This window comes from Pan troglodytes, chromosome 16, assembly GCF_028858775.2.
Source record: "Pan troglodytes isolate AG18354 chromosome 16, NHGRI_mPanTro3-v2.0_pri, whole genome shotgun sequence".
Lineage (NCBI taxonomy): Eukaryota > Metazoa > Chordata > Mammalia > Primates > Hominidae > Pan > Pan troglodytes.
This window is the reverse complement of record NC_072414.2, coordinates 10,357,933-10,372,179: the sequence shown is the minus strand read 5'-3', so window position 1 is coordinate 10,372,179 and position 14,247 is coordinate 10,357,933. Positions and strand designations below refer to the sequence as shown.

The following is a 14,247-nucleotide window of genomic DNA, read 5'->3' as shown; positions in this document are numbered from 1 at the left end:
TGGATACATGGGCGGGGAGGGGGGTGCTCTGGGTTGGGTTGATGATGAGAACCTTATATTATCCTGAAGAGAGGTGATGACTTAAAAATCATGCTCAATAGGATTACGCTGAGGCCCAGCCTAGGTGAGAATTTTGGAAGAGGACGCTGGGATCCAGAGGCCCCCGACAGGGCCACTGTATTTTGGGCTGCAGACCTAGAGGCCCTGAAGGGCATCTGAAGGGGGCCCAAGCCTATCTCTGAGCTCCCCCGTGAGGCAGTCCAGGATCCCTGTGTGGGCATATGCTGGGGCTCTGGTTCCCTAGGGGCAGGGCATGTGGGTGGCTCCTCCCTGACCCCCATTTTCCCCTGTGTCTTTCAGTGAGCTCTTCTGCCCAGGCAGGCCCCCTGGCATTGACCGGCATAGGTGAGTGGATCCTGCTGGGGTCATGGGCCATGAGCCAGGCTGCTGGGGTCGCCAAGGGTCAGCCTTTGGGACAGGAGGGTTTCCTTAGGGAGCCAACCTGAATCCCCACTGGGGAGGGCTAAGTTCTCCAGGAGGGCAGCTTCCTTGGGAGTCTGACCCAAGGAGGATATCTTCTCTAAAGCCCTGCAGTGGTGAGGGTGGTCCAGGCAGCAAAGGGTTCCTTCAACCCCACCCAGGACAGCGCCCAGCTGAGACTCAATGTGCAGGTCTGGCCATGAGGACTGCCCAGGTCACATAAGGGGGTCCATAGGAGCTCCGGGGCACCACAGGGGTCACACAGGAGCTCTCCTTCCCCAGAGAGGGGTGAGCGATTGGGCCTATGGGGTCAGGCCTTTGGAGATCTAGGATTGGGCCCCACCCATGAACCTGAATGGGACTGAGCCTTTCAGCAATGGACCATCCCAGTGGTGCCTCTGAGCCTAGTCGGGGGTGATGTGGCTTCAAGGGGGTTGGGTCAAGGCTGAGCTCTGGCCGGTGCCTGGTAGTGCTGCAGGCTGGCCCTGGGACTCGCTGGCTTTGGGCAAAGGGGCCAGCCCGTGTCCCACTGGGGGTCACCCCTTCCCTGTGGGCAACTAGCAGGAAGGGTGGCATCCTTAGCTGGGAAGGCCCACTGTCGAGGGTCCTGTCCAGGGAATTTGCCTCCCAGGCTTCTGATCCACGGACTCACCTCCAGGGTGGTGGGGTCTTGGGCTCAAGGAAAGGAGAAGATACCCTGTGTTCCCCGATTGGCTGAGTGTGGCTTGGCTCTGTGTTTGGGAGGTGTGTAGGGTATGAATGGGGACCCACCAGAGAACACACATGGCCCAGGGCCCCAGGTTATGATTTCCCATGCACACTTGGAGAGAACTCTGGGTGGGTGCCCTCCACTCCCAGGCACAGGCTATGCAACTGCCAGGTCTGCAGTGGCATGTGGCTTCCAGGTCAGCCTCCTTGGTTGGCCATGAGCAGGTTGGTTGCCCTGTCCTGTGCCCAGTGGTCTTGGAGTGGCCCAGGGGTCCTGCAGGGGAGCTGGTGTGGGTAGTGGAGGTGCTTGTGGGGCCTGCAATAGAGCACAGCCTAGGTGCCTTGCACGAGCTCAGTGACCCACCTGCCCTGTCCTAGTCCTAGCTCAGTGACCCACCCCCCCCCCCCTTGCAGTGATGGGGAGTACCAAGCGTCTCCTGCGTCTGTGATGGGTCAGTGTTCCCATCACATGGGTCCATGGAGGGAGAGCATGCATGAGCTGGCACCACCCACCACCTTCCCACTATGGAGGCATGAGGCCATGTTTGGACACATGTCTTCTTGTCCCCCCAGACAGTGAGCCTGGAGGAAGACTTGCCTTGGTCCCACTGTCCCTGGGCCAGTGTCCATCAGCCAGGTGCCCAGACCCCAGTGCGCTGAAGCTCAGCCCGCCCTGGCACTCTGGTCTCCTGTACTGAGCTGTGGTGAGCACATCCAGGTCCTGCTGGATGTTTGCATGGGGAGGGGCTTTCCCCGGGTTGGGTCGATGATGAGAAGCTTCTGTTTTCTTGAAGAGAGGTGATGACTTAAAAATCATACTCAATAGGATTATGCTGAGGCCCAGCCTAGGTGAGAATTTTGGGAGAGGATGCTGGGATCCCCGGCAGGAGGGATTTTGGGCTGGAGACCTGGAGGCCCTGAAGGGTATCTGCAGGGGCCCCAACCCTGTCTCTGCACTTGTCTGTGAGGCAGCCCAGTTTCCCTGTGTGGGCTTCGTGTCAGTGCTCTGGTTCCCTGGAGCAGGGCACGTGGGTGGCTCATCCCTGAAGTCACGTTCTCCCTTTGTGTCTTTCAGTGAGCTCTTCCGCCCATGAGGGCCCCCTGGCCTTGAGCAGCATAGGTGAGCGGATCCTGCTGGGCTCATGGACCAGGCCACATGGGGTCACTGAGGGTCAGCCTTCAGGACAGGAGGGATTCCTCAGGGAGACAACCTGAATCCCCACTGGTGAGGGATTGGTTCTCCAGGAGAGCCGCCTCCTTGGGAATCTGACCCAAGGAGGACACCTTCCCTGAAGCCCTGCAGGAGTGACAGTGGTCCAGGCAGGAAAGGGTTCCATTAGTCCCATGCAGGGCAGCTCCCAGCTGAGACTTGGTGCTAGGGTCTGGCCTCGAGGACTGCCCAGGCCACATGAGGCAGGGTCCCAGGCTGCTATTTCCAGTGCATGCTTGGAGAGGGAGCCTGGGTAGGCCCCCTCCCTGTGCAGGGGCAGGCTGTGCATCTGCTGGGGCTGCAGCGGTGCCTGCCTTCAGGACCAGCCTCCTTGGTTGGCCTGAGCTGGATAGTGGCCTTGGCCCCACCCAGGGGTCACGGTGCAGCCCAGGAATTGCAGGGGAGTTGGCATGGGGAGTGGAGGTGCTCCAGGGTCTTGCAGTAGGGCACAGCCTGGGCATCTTGCTGGAGCCCAGTGACCAGCCTGCCCTGTTTTCCAGGGTTCAGTGGCAGGGAGGACCAAGGGTCCCCCACGTCCATGACTATCACTGTTTCACATGGATCCCATCAGGTGGGTCCATGGAGGGAGAGCATGTGTGAGTCAGCACCCCCTGCCTCCTTTCCCACATGGAGGCATGAGGTTCTGTTTGGACACTTTTCCCTGTCTCTCCAGATGGTGACCCTGAAGGAGGACTTGTGTTGGGCCCAATGGCCTGGGGCCAGTGTCTGTCAGCCAGGTGCCCAGCCCCTGGCGCGCTGAAGTTTGGGCCCTTCCTGGTGCCCTGTTCTATCGGGGGAACCCGCCCCCAATAATTCAACGTAGGTCCTTTTCTATTTTCCCTAAGTGTCGGCCGGTCTGAGAAATAAAGGGAAAGAGTACAAAAGAAAGAAATTTTAAAGCTGGGTGTCCGGGGGAGACATCACATGTCGGCAGGTTCCATGATGCCACCCAAGCTGCAAAACCAGCAAGTTTTTATTAGTGATTTTCAAAGGGGAGGGAGTGTACAAATAGGGTGTGGGTCACAGAAATCACATGCTTCACAAGGCAATAAAATATCACAAGGCAAATGGGGGCAGAGCACCGGGGCCAAATTGAAATTGCTAATGAAGTTTCGGGCACACATTGTCATTGATAACATCTTATCAGGAGACAGGGTTTGAGAGCAGACAACCGGTCTGGCCAAAATTTATTAGGCAGGAATTTCCTCGTCCTAATAGGCCTAGGAGCGCTTCGGGAGACCGGGGCTTATTTCATCCCTTATCTTCAACTGTATAAGACAGACATTCCCAGAGCGGCCATTTTAGAGACCTCCCCCTAGGAAGGCATTCTCTTTCTCAGGGTTGTTCCTTGCTGAGAAAAATAATTCAGCAATATTTCTCCTATTCGCTTTTGTAAGAAGAGAAATATGGCTCTGTTCCGCCCGGCTCTCAGGCAGTCAGGCCTGACGGTTGTCTCCCTTGTTCCCTGAACATCGCTGTTATCCTGTTCTTTTTTCAAGGTGCCCAGATTTCATATTGTTTAAACACACATGTTTTACGAACAATTTGTGCAGTGAACGCAATCATCACAGGGTCCTGAGGCGAAATACATCCTCAGCTTACGAAGATGACGGGATTAAGAGATTAAAGTAAAGACAGGCATAGGAAATAATAAGAGTATTGATTTGGGAAGTGATAAATGTCCATGAAATCTTCACAATTTGTGTTCTTCTGCCATGGCTTCAGCAGGTCCCTCCGTTTGGGGTCCCTGACTTCCCTCAACACTGGTCTCTTCCACTGAGCCTTAGTGAGCCCATCTAGGTCCTGCTGGATGCATGTGTGGGGAGGGGGGTGCCCTGGGTTGGGTCAATGATGAGAACCTTATATTGTCCTGAAGAGAGGTGATGACTTAAAAATCATGCTTAGTAGGATTACGCTGAGGCCTAGCCTAGGTGAGAATGTTGGAAGAGGATACTAGATGCTGAGGTCCCTGGCTGAGCTACTGTATTTTGGGATGGAGATCTGGTGACTCTAAGGGCACCTGAAGGGCCAGACCCTGTCTCTATGCTCCTCCATGAGGCAGCCCAGGCTCCCTGTGCAGGCTTGCTGTTGGCACTCTGGTTCCCTGGGGTGGGACATATTGGTGGCTCCTCCCTGAACCCTGTTCTCCCCTTGTGTCTTTCAGTGAGCTCTTCCACCAAGGAGGGCCCCCTGGCATTGACTGGCATAGGTGAGTGGATCCTGCTGGTGTCATGGGCCATGGGCCAGGCCACGTGGGGTCACCAAGGGTCAGCCTTCAGGAAAGAAGGGTTTCCTCAGGGAGCCAAACTGAATCCCCACTGGGAAGAGATGGGTTCTCCAGGAGGGCGGCTTTCTGGGAATCAGGAACCAAGGAGGACGCCTTCCCTGAAGCCCTGCAGGGGTGACGGTGGTCCAGGCAGGAAAGGGTTCCTTCAATTCCACCCAGGGCAGCTCCCAGCTGAGTCTCGGTGCTCGCGTCTGGACTGCCCTGACTATGTGGGGGGCCACAGGGGCTCCGGGGTGCCTTGGGGGTCACAGAGATGCTCTTTGTCCCTGGAGAAAGGTGGGTGATCAGGCCCATGGAGTTGAGCAGTGGAGATTCAAGGATTGCACCTGACACATGGTCCTGAATGGAACCCACCCTGCTGAGCAATGGGCCATCCCATGGGCCTCTTCAAGCCTGAAGAGGGGTGGTGCTGTTTCACTGGGTTTAGGTCAAGGCTGAGCTCTGGCCGGTGCCTGGTGGTGCTGCAGTCCAGCTGTTGGACTCGTGGGCTTTGGGCCAGTGGGGCAGCCTGCATCCCTCTGGAAGTCACCCCTTCCCTGTGGCTGGAAGTTACCCCTTCCCAGTGGGCGAATGTGGGGAAGGGTCGCCTCCTGAAGTGAGAAGGCCCACTATTGAGGGTCCTGTCCTGGCAATTTGCTGCCCATGCTGCTTCTGAGCCATGGAGACACCTCCAGTGTGGTGGGATCTTGGGCCCAAGGAAGGGAGAAAACACTGTGACCCCCGATTAGCTGAGTGTGGCCAGGCTGTGTGTTTATGAGGTGTGAGGGGCATGGATGGAGACTCACCAGAGAAAGCATGTGGCCCTGGGACCCCAGGTCGTGGTTTCCAGTATGTGCCCAGATACAGCACATGGGTGGGTGCCCACCATGCACAGGGACTGGCTATGTGACTGCCAGCTGTGCAGCAGCAGCATCAGGCATATGGGCCAGCCTCCTTGGTTGACAATGAACTGGTTGCTGGCCCTGGCCTGTGCCCAGTAGTCCTGGGGTGACCCTGGTGTCATACAGGGGAGCTGGCATGTGTAGTGGAGGTGCTTGTGGGGCTTGCAGTAGGGCACAGCCCTGGCTTCTAGCCTGAACCCAGTGACCTGCCTGTCCTATCCTTTCAGTGTTCAGTGGCGGAGAGAGCATCGGGTGCCCTGCATCCATGACGGGCAAGTATTCCACATGGATCTCATCACATGGGTCCATGGAAGGTGAGCATCCCTGAGCTGGCACACCACACCTTCTGTCCACATGGAGGGGTGAGGTTGTGTTTGGACACTTGTCCTCTTCCTGTTCCTTGAGATGGTGACCCCAGAGGAAGACATGCGTTGGGCCCGCTGTCCCTGGCCAGTGGCCATCAGCCAAGTGCCTAGCCCCTATTGCACTGAAACTCGGGCCCTTCCTGTCACCTTGGTCTCCTGCGTTGAGCTTGGGTGAGCCCATCCGGGTGCCACTGGATGCCTAGGCAGGGAGGGGGCTGCCCTGGGTTGGGTCGATGATGAGAACTTTATATTGTTCTGAAGAGAGGTGATGACTTAAAAATCATGCTCAATAGGATTACGCTGAGGCCCAGCCTAGGTGAGAATTTTGGAAGGGGACACTAGAATCCCGAGGTCCCCAGCAGGGCTGCTGTATTTTAGGCTGGATACCTCGAGGCCCTGAAGGGCACCTCATGGAGGGGCCCAATCCTGTCTGTGCTCCTCTATTAGGCACACCAGACTTTCTGTGTGGGCTTGGTGTCCACGCTCAGCTTCCCTGGGGTGGGACACGTTGGCGGCTCCTCCGTGAGCCCCATTATCCTCTGTGTCTTTCAGTGAGCTCTTCCCCCCAGCAGACCCCTGGGATTGACGAGCATAGGTGAGTGGATACTGCTGGTGTCATGGGCCATGAGCCAAGCTGCGTGGGGTCCCCAAGGGTCAGCCCTCGGGCCACCTGGGTTTCCTCAGGAGCTGATCTGAATCCCAACTGGGGATGTGTTCTCCAGGAGGGCAGCTTCCTTGGGAATCGGACATAAGGAGGAGGCCTTCTCTGAAGCCCCGCAGGGGTGGCAGTTGTCCAGGCAGGAAAGGGTTTCCTCAGCCCCACGCGGGGCAGTGCTCAGCTCAGACTTGGTGCTTGGGTCAGGCCTCTAACATGGCCAGGCCACATGAGGGGGGCAACAAGGGCTCCGGGGAGCCAAGGGCATCTCACGGGGGCTCTCCAACCCTGGAGAAGGGTGGGTGATTCGGTCCATGGGGTCAGGCCATGGAGATTCATGGATTGCAGCAAACCCAGGACCCTCAATGGGACTGACCCTATAGGCAGTGGGCCCTCCCAGTGGCACCTCTTTGAGCCATTTGTGGGGCAGCGCTGTTTCTCTGAAGTTGGGTCAAGACTAGCTCTGGCCAGTGCCTGATGGTGGTGCAATCCAGTCCTGGGACTCGTGGGCTCTGGGCCAAGGCTGCAGCCCATGTCCCGCTGGGGGTCACCCCTTCATTGTGGGCGAGTGGCAGTAATGTCCTCCTGAGTTGGGAAGGCCCGCAGTGGAAGGACCTTTCCTGGAAATTTGCAGTCCAGGCTGCTTCTCAGCCATTAGGACAACTCCAGTGGGTTGGGGGGCAGGGGCGGGTCTTAGGCCCAAAGAAAGGAGAAGATACCATATGTCTCCCGGTTGGCTGAGTGTGGCCCTGCTCTGTGTGTGGGAGGTGTTGTGTGGGGCATGGATTGGGACACACCAGAGAAAGCTTGTGGCCCTGGAGCCCCAGGCTGCGATTTCCATTGCACCTTGAGGAAAGGAGGGTGGGTGCCCTCCATGCACAGGGCAGACTGTGCAACTGCCAGGTAGGCAACAGCACGTGGTGTCCGGGCCAGTGTCCTTGGTTTGCTGTGAGCTGTTTGGTGTCCATGGCCCCTACCCAAGGGTCCAGATACCACCCGGGGTCATGCAGGGAGCTGGCATGGGCAATGGAGGTGCTCAAGGGGCCTGCAGTAGGGCACAGCCCAGGTGTCTTGCCTGAGCCCAGGAACCCACCTGCCCTGTCCTTCCATGGTTCAGTGGCTGGGAGAGCAAAGGGTTCCCCTGATCTATGACACATCAGTGTTTCCCATGGATCCCATCACATGGGTCCACGGAGAGAGAGCATGTGTGAGCTGGCACCCCCAACCCCATTCCCTGTATGGAGGCGTGAGCCCATGGTTGGACACATGTCCTCCTCCTGTCCCCCCAGATGGTGACTGTGGAAGAAGACTTGCTTTGGGACCGCTGGCCCCAGGCCAGTGGTTGTCATCCAGGTGCCCAGCCCTTGGTGCACTTGAGCTCAAGCCCTTCCTGGTGCCCTGGCCTCCTGCCCTAAGCTGTGGTGAGCCCATCCAGGTCCCACTGGATGCATGCATGGGGAGGAGGGTGCCCTGGGTTGGATTGATGATGAGAACCTTATATTGTCCTGAAGAGAGGTGATGACTTAAAAATCATGCTCAATAGGATTACGCTGAGGCCCAGCCTTGGTGAGAATTTTGGAAGAGGATGCTGAGATCCCAAGGTCTCTGGCAGGGCCGCTGTATTTTGGGCTGGAGACCTGGAGGCCCTGAAGGTCATCTTAGGGGTGCCCGACCCCATCTCTGCGCTCCTCCTTGAGGCAGCCCAGGCTCCCTTGGGGGCTTGGTGTCAGCCCTCCAGTTCCCCGGGGTTGAGGCACATTGGAGGCTCCTTCCTGAGCCCCCATTCTCCCCTGTGTCTTTCAGCGAGCTCTTCTGCCCAGGGGGACCCCTGGCCTTAAGTGGGATAGGTAAGTGGATCCTGCTGGGGTCGTGGACCATGAGCCAGGTCGCTTTGGGTCACTGAGAGTCACCCTTCAGGCCACGAGGGATTCCTCAGGGAGCCCATCTGAAACCCACCAGGGACGGATGGTTTCTCCAGGAGGACAGCTTCCTTGGAAGTCGGTCCCAAGAAGGATGCCTTCCCTGAAGCCATGCAGAGATGATGGACGTCCAAGCAGGAAGGGCTTCCTTCAACTCAACGCAGTGCACATCCTAGCTGAGACTCAGTGCACAAGTCAGGCCTGGAGGACTTCCCAGGCCACATGAGGGGGTCCACAGGGTCTCCGGGGGCCACGGGTGTTATGAGGGTGCTCTCTGTCCCCGAGGCTTGCAGAGGGGCAGGGTGTGGGTGATCGGACTTATGGAGTCAGGCTGTGAAGATTCAAGGATTGGGCCCAACCCATGGCCCAGCATGGACCGAACCTGTAGAGCAATGGGCCATCCCGGTGGTGCATCCTTGAGCCTTGTGGGGGCGGTGTGGCCTTAGTGGGGTTGGGTCAAGCCTGACCTCTGGCCTTCACCTGGTGGTGCTGCAGGTTGGCCCTGGGAATTTGGGCTTTCGGCCAAGGGTGCAGTCTGTGTCCCGCTAAAGGTCACCCCTCCCCAAAGTGGAGTGGCCAGAAGGATGGCATCTTGTGGTAGAAGTCCCACTGTCAAGGGTCCTGTCCTGGCAATTTGTTGCCCAGGCTGCTTCTAAGCCATGGGTTCACCTCCAGAGTGGCGGGGTCTTGAGCCGAAGGAAAGGGGAAGAAATCATGTGTTCCCTGATTGACTGAGCATGGCCTGGCTCTGCGTTTGGAGGTGTGCGGTGCACGAATGGGGACCCATCAGAGAAGGCATGTGGCCCTGGGGCTCCAGGATTTGATTTCTGGTGTGAGCTTTTAAAGGGGGTCTGTAGTGGCACGTAGCATTCAGGTCAGCCTACTTGGTTTGCTCTGAGCTTGTTGGTGGTCCTGGCCCTGCCCAGTGGTCCCATTGTGGCATAGACTCATGTGGGGGAGCTGTGGCAAGGAGGACCAAGGGTTCCCCACATTCATGATCATCACTGTTTACATGGATCCCATCTCTTGAGTCCATGGAGGGAAAGCATGTGTGAGCCAGCACCCCCTGCCCACTTTCCTGCATGGAGGCATGAGGCTGTATTTCTATACGTGTCCCCCACCCCTCCAGATGGTGACCCCAGAGGAAGACGTGCATTGGGTCCGCTGGCCCCAGGCCAGTGTCTCTCAGCCATGTGCTCAACACCTGGTGAGCTGAAGCTCAGGGCCTTCCTGGCATCCTGGTCTCCTGCACTGAGCTGTGGTGAGCACATCTGGGTTCCTCTGGATACGTGTGCAGGAAGGGGGATGCACTGGGTTGGGTCAATGATGAGAACCTTATATTGTCCTGAAGAGAGGTGATGACTTAAAAATCATGCTCAATAGGATTACGCTGAGGCCCAGCCTAGGTGAGAATTTTGGAAGAGGATGCTGGGATCCCAAGTTCCCCAGCATGGCCACTGTATTTTAGGCAGGAGACCTTGAGGCTCTGAACGGCGTCTCCGGGGGGCACAACCCTGGCTCTGGGCTCCTCTGTGAGGCAGCCCAAGTTCCCTGTGCAGGCTTGGGCTCTGGTTCCCTGAGCCCCCATTCTCCCTTGTGTGTTTCAGTGAGCTCGTCCTCCTAGGTGGGGCCCCCAGGCATTGACCGGCATAGGTGAGTGGTCCTGCTGGGGTCATGGGTCATCAGCAGGTTGGAGTCACCAAGGGTCAGCCTTTGAGACAGGAGGGTTTCCACAGGCAGCCGACCTGAATCCACACCATGGAGGGATAGATTGGTCCTCCAAGAGGGCTGTTTTTTTTCGGAATCAGACCCAAGGAGGATACCTTCCCTGCAGCCCTGCGGGGATGACGGTGGTCCAGGCAGGGAAGGGTTCCTTCAGTCTCACGCAGGTCAGCTCCCAGCTGAGTCTCAGTGCATTGGTCTGGCCTCCAGGACTGACCAGGCCACGTGAGGGGGGCAACAGGGGCTTCGGGATGCAGTGGGGTCACAAAGGATCTCTCCATCCCCAGAGAAAGGTGGGCATAGAACCCATGGATTCGAGCTGCAGAGATTCAAGAATCGCACACGAATTATTGCCCTGAATGGGACCGACCCTGTTGAGCAATGTCCCATCCCAGGGCACCTCTTTGAGCCTGAAGGGGGTGGTGCTGTTTCCCTAGGTTTGGGTCAAGGCTGAGCTCTGGCCAGTGCCTGGTGGTGCTATAGTCCTGTCATGGACTCGTTAGCTTTACGCCAAGGGGTCAGCCCACGTCCTACTGGGGATCTCCCCTTCCCTGTGGCTGGAAGTCACCCCTTCCCCATTGGCAAGTGTCAGGAAGGGTGACCTCCTGAGGTGGAAGGCCTGTTGAGGGTCTTGTCCCTGGAATATGGCACCCATGCTGCTTCTGAGCCATGGGGTCACCTCCAGGGTAGCGGGTCTTGGGCCCAAGGAAAGGAGAAGTCACCATGTGTCCCCCGATTAGCCAAGTGCGGCCCTGCTCTGTGCTTAGGAGGTGTGTGGGGCATGGATGTGGACCCACCAGAGAAAGCATGTGGCCCAGGGACCCCAGGTTGCAATTTCTAGGACATGCTGGGATAGGGCACCTGTGTGGGTGCCCACAGTGCACAGGGATAGGCTATGTGACTTGCAGGTCTGCAGCGGCATCTGGCATCCAGGCCAGCCTCCTTGGTGGGCCGTGAACTGAATGGTGGCGCTGGCCTGTGCCCAGTAGATCTGGTATGACCCTGGGGTCGTGTGGGGGAGCCGGCATGGGCAGTGGAGGTGCTTATGGGACCTGTAGTAGGACACAGTCGGGGCTTCTTGCCCAAGCCCAGTGACCCACTTGCCCTGTCCTTCCAGGGTTCGGTGGCTGAGAGAGCTTTTGTTGCCCTGTGTCCATGACGGGCCAGTGTTCTACATGCATCCCATCACATGGATCCATGGAGGGTGAGCATCCCTGGGATGACACACCCCACCTTCTGCCCCCATGGAGGGGTGAGGTTGTGTTTTCACACCTGTCTTACTCCTGTTTCCCCAGATGTTGAGCCCAGAGGAAGACTTGCACTGGGCCCAATGGCCCCAGGTCAGCGTCCGTCAGCCAGGTGTCCAGCCCCTGGTGCACTGAAGATCGGGCCCTTCCTGGTGCCCTGGTCTCCTGCATTGAGCTGTGGTGAGCACATCCGGATCCTGCTGGATGCGTGTGCGGGGAAGGGGGTGCCCTGGGTTGGGTCAATGAGAACCTTATATTGTCCTGAAGAGAGGTGATAACTTAAAAATCATGCTCAATAATAGGATTACGCTGAGGCCCAGTCTAGGTGAGAGGTTTGGAAGAGGATGCTGGGATTCTGAGGTCCCCAGGAGGGCCCCTGTATTTTTGGCTGGAGACCTGGAGGCCCTGAAGGGCATCTTGTGGGTGCCCAACCCTGTCTCTGCACTCCTCCTTGAGGCAGCCCAGACTCCCTGTGCAGGCTTGGTGTCAGCCCTCCAGTTCCCTGGGTTTGAGGTACATGGGAAGCTCCTTTCTGAGCCCCATTCTCCTCTTGTGTCTTTCAGTGAGCTCTTCCACATGGAGGACACCTGTCATTGACTGGCATAGGTGAGTGGCTGGCATCACGGGCCATGAGCCAGGCCACGTGAGGTCGCCAAGGGTCAGCCTTCGGGAAAGAAGGGTTTCCTCAGGGAGCCAACCTGAATCCCCACTGGGAAGAGATGGGTTCTCCAGGAGGGCGACTTCCTGGGAAACAGGAACCAAGGAGGTCCCCTTCCCTGAAGCCCTGCAGGGGTAACGGTGGTCCAGGCAGGAAAGGGTTCCTTCAGTTCCACCCAGGGCAGCTCCCAGCTGAGGCTCGGTGCTTGCGTCTGGACTTAAGGACTGCCCTGGCCATATGAGGGGTGCCACAGTGGCTCTGGGGTGCCATGGGGTCACACAGGCACTCTCTGTCCCTGGAGAAAGGTGAGTGATTGGGCCCATGGAGTTGAGCTGTTGAGATGCAAGTTTCGCACCTGACACATGGCCCTGAATGGGACCCACCCTGTTGAGCAATGGGCCATCCCATGGGCCTCTTCGAGCCTGAAGGGGGGCGGTGCTGTTTCACTGGGTTTAGGTCAAGGCTGACCTCTGGCCGCCACCTGGTGGTGCTGCAGTCCAGCCCTTGGACTCGTGGGCTTTGGGCCAAGGGGGCAGCCTGCGTCCCACTGAAAGTCACCCCTTCCCTGTGGCTGGAAGTTATCCCTTCCTCATGGGCGAGTGTTGGGAAGGGTGGCCTCCTGAAGTGGGAAGGCCCGCTATTGAGGGTCTGCTCCTGGCAATTTGCTGCCCATGCTGCTTCTGAGCCATGGAGTCACCACCAGTGTGGTGGGGTCTTGGACCCGAAGAAAGGAGAAGACACTGTGCCCCCCGATTAGCTGAGTGTGGCCAGGCTGTGTGTTTGCGAGGTGTGAAGGGCATGGATGGAGACTCACCAGAGAAAGCATGTGGCCCTGGGGCCCCAGGTTGTGGTTTCCAGTATGTGCTTGGATATGGCACATGGGTGGGTGCCCACCATGCACAGGGACTGGCTATGTGACTGCCAGTTGTGCAGCAGCATCAGGCATACGGGCCAGCCTCCTTGGTTGACCATGAACTGGTTGCTGGCCCTGGCCTGTGCCCAGTAGTCCTGGGGTGACCCTGGTGTCATGTAGGGGAGCTGGCATGTGTAGTGGAGGTGCTCGTGTGGTCTGCAGTAGGGAGCAGCCCTGGCTTCTAGCCTGAGCCCAGTGACCTGCTTGTCCTATCCTTTCAGGGTTCAGTGGCGGAGAGAGCATCAGGTGGCCCACGTCTGTGATGGGCCAGGATTCCACATGGATCTCATCACATGGGTCCATGGAAGGCGAGCATCCCTGAGCTGGCACACCCCACCTTCTGCCAGCATGGAGGGGTGAGGTTGCATTTGGCACCTGTCCTCTTCCTGTTCCTCGAGATGGTGACCCCAGAGGAGGGCTTGCATTGGGCCCACTGTCCCCGGGCCAGTGGCCATCAGCCGGGTGCCTAGCCCCTGTTGCACTGAAGCTCAGGCCCTTCCTGTTGCCCTGGTCTCCTGCATTGAGCTTGGGTGAGCCCATCCGGTTGCCACTGGATGCCTAAGCAGGGAGGGGGTTCCCTGGGTTGGGTCGATGATGAGAACCTTACGTTGTTCTGAAGAGAGATGATGACTTAAAAATCATGCTCAATAGGATTACGCTGAGGCCCAGCCTAGGTGAGAATTTTGGAAGAGGACGCTGGGATCCCTAGGTCCCTGACAGGGCCGCTGTATTTTGGGCTGGAGACCTGGAGTCCTTGAAGGGCATCTGGAGGGGGCCCAAACCTGTCTCTACGTTCCTCCATGAGGCAGTCCAGGCTCCCTGTGCGAGCTTCGTGTCGGTGCTCAGATTCCCCTTGGTGGTGCATGTGGGTGGCTCATCCCTGAGCCCCTGTTCTCCCCTTGTGTCTTTCAGTGAACTCGTTCGCCCAGGAGGACCCCTGGCCTTGAGCAGCATAGGTCAGTGGATCCTGCTGGGGTCATGGGCCATGGACCAGGCCACGTGGGGTCACTGAGGGTCAGCTATCAGGACAGGAGGGATTCCTCAGGGAGACAACCTGAATCCCCACTGGTGAGAGATTGGTTCTCCACAAGGGCCGCCTCCTTGGGAATCTGACCCAAGGAGGACACCTTCCCTGAAGTGCTACAGGAGTGACATTGGTCCAGGCAGGAAAGGGTTCCATTAGTCCCATGCAGGTCAGCTCC

The 14,247-nt window shown here is 58.0% G+C and overlaps 1 protein-coding gene and 8 non-coding genes across 54 annotated transcripts in view; all 9 read left to right on the top strand.

Moving 5' to 3' along the window:
• Positions 1 to 14,247, top strand: part of LOC104002225 (uncharacterized) — a 79,249-nt gene that overhangs the window by 11,619 nt on the left and 53,383 nt on the right. For 32 of the 46 annotated variants that reach the window (XM_063794513.1, XM_063794519.1, XM_063794509.1 and 29 more), the window contains exons 2-10: positions 361 to 405; positions 1,762 to 4,607; positions 5,794 to 5,880; positions 6,484 to 6,526; positions 7,876 to 8,007; positions 8,390 to 11,654; positions 12,038 to 12,080; positions 13,267 to 13,401; positions 13,958 to 14,001. In XM_063794513.1, coding sequence (XP_063650583.1) covers positions 11,417 to 11,654; positions 12,038 to 12,080; positions 13,267 to 13,401; positions 13,958 to 14,001 — 460 coding nt within the window. In that variant the 5' untranslated portion in view covers positions 361 to 405; positions 1,762 to 4,607; positions 5,794 to 5,880; ... (1 more) ...; positions 7,876 to 8,007; positions 8,390 to 11,416. Of the gene's footprint in view, positions 1 to 360; positions 406 to 1,621; positions 4,608 to 5,793; positions 5,881 to 6,483; positions 6,527 to 7,875; positions 8,008 to 8,389; positions 11,655 to 12,037; positions 12,081 to 13,266; positions 13,402 to 13,957; positions 14,002 to 14,247 lie in introns of those variants that run through there. The other 14 variants (XM_063794493.1, XM_063794535.1, XM_063794499.1 and 11 more) reach the window with 14 other exon arrangements.
• On the top strand, positions 36 to 117 carry LOC112205688 (small nucleolar RNA SNORD115). The gene has a single exon (XR_002939786.1). It is a non-coding gene; the product is annotated as a small nucleolar RNA SNORD115 (small nucleolar RNA).
• LOC112205706 (small nucleolar RNA SNORD115) lies at positions 1,949 to 2,030 on the top strand. The gene has a single exon (XR_002939804.1). It is a non-coding gene; the product is annotated as a small nucleolar RNA SNORD115 (small nucleolar RNA).
• On the top strand, positions 4,241 to 4,322 carry LOC112205693 (small nucleolar RNA SNORD115). Its single transcript, XR_002939791.1, has one exon. It is a non-coding gene; the product is annotated as a small nucleolar RNA SNORD115 (small nucleolar RNA).
• On the top strand, positions 6,159 to 6,240 carry LOC112205678 (small nucleolar RNA SNORD115). Its single transcript, XR_002939776.1, has one exon. It is a non-coding gene; the product is annotated as a small nucleolar RNA SNORD115 (small nucleolar RNA).
• LOC112205701 (small nucleolar RNA SNORD115) lies at positions 8,064 to 8,145 on the top strand. The gene has a single exon (XR_002939799.1). It is a non-coding gene; the product is annotated as a small nucleolar RNA SNORD115 (small nucleolar RNA).
• LOC112205663 (small nucleolar RNA SNORD115) lies at positions 9,823 to 9,904 on the top strand. The gene has a single exon (XR_002939761.1). It is a non-coding gene; the product is annotated as a small nucleolar RNA SNORD115 (small nucleolar RNA).
• LOC112205715 (small nucleolar RNA SNORD115) lies at positions 11,711 to 11,792 on the top strand. The gene has a single exon (XR_002939811.1). It is a non-coding gene; the product is annotated as a small nucleolar RNA SNORD115 (small nucleolar RNA).
• Positions 13,631 to 13,712, top strand: LOC112205687 (small nucleolar RNA SNORD115). Its single transcript, XR_002939785.1, has one exon. It is a non-coding gene; the product is annotated as a small nucleolar RNA SNORD115 (small nucleolar RNA).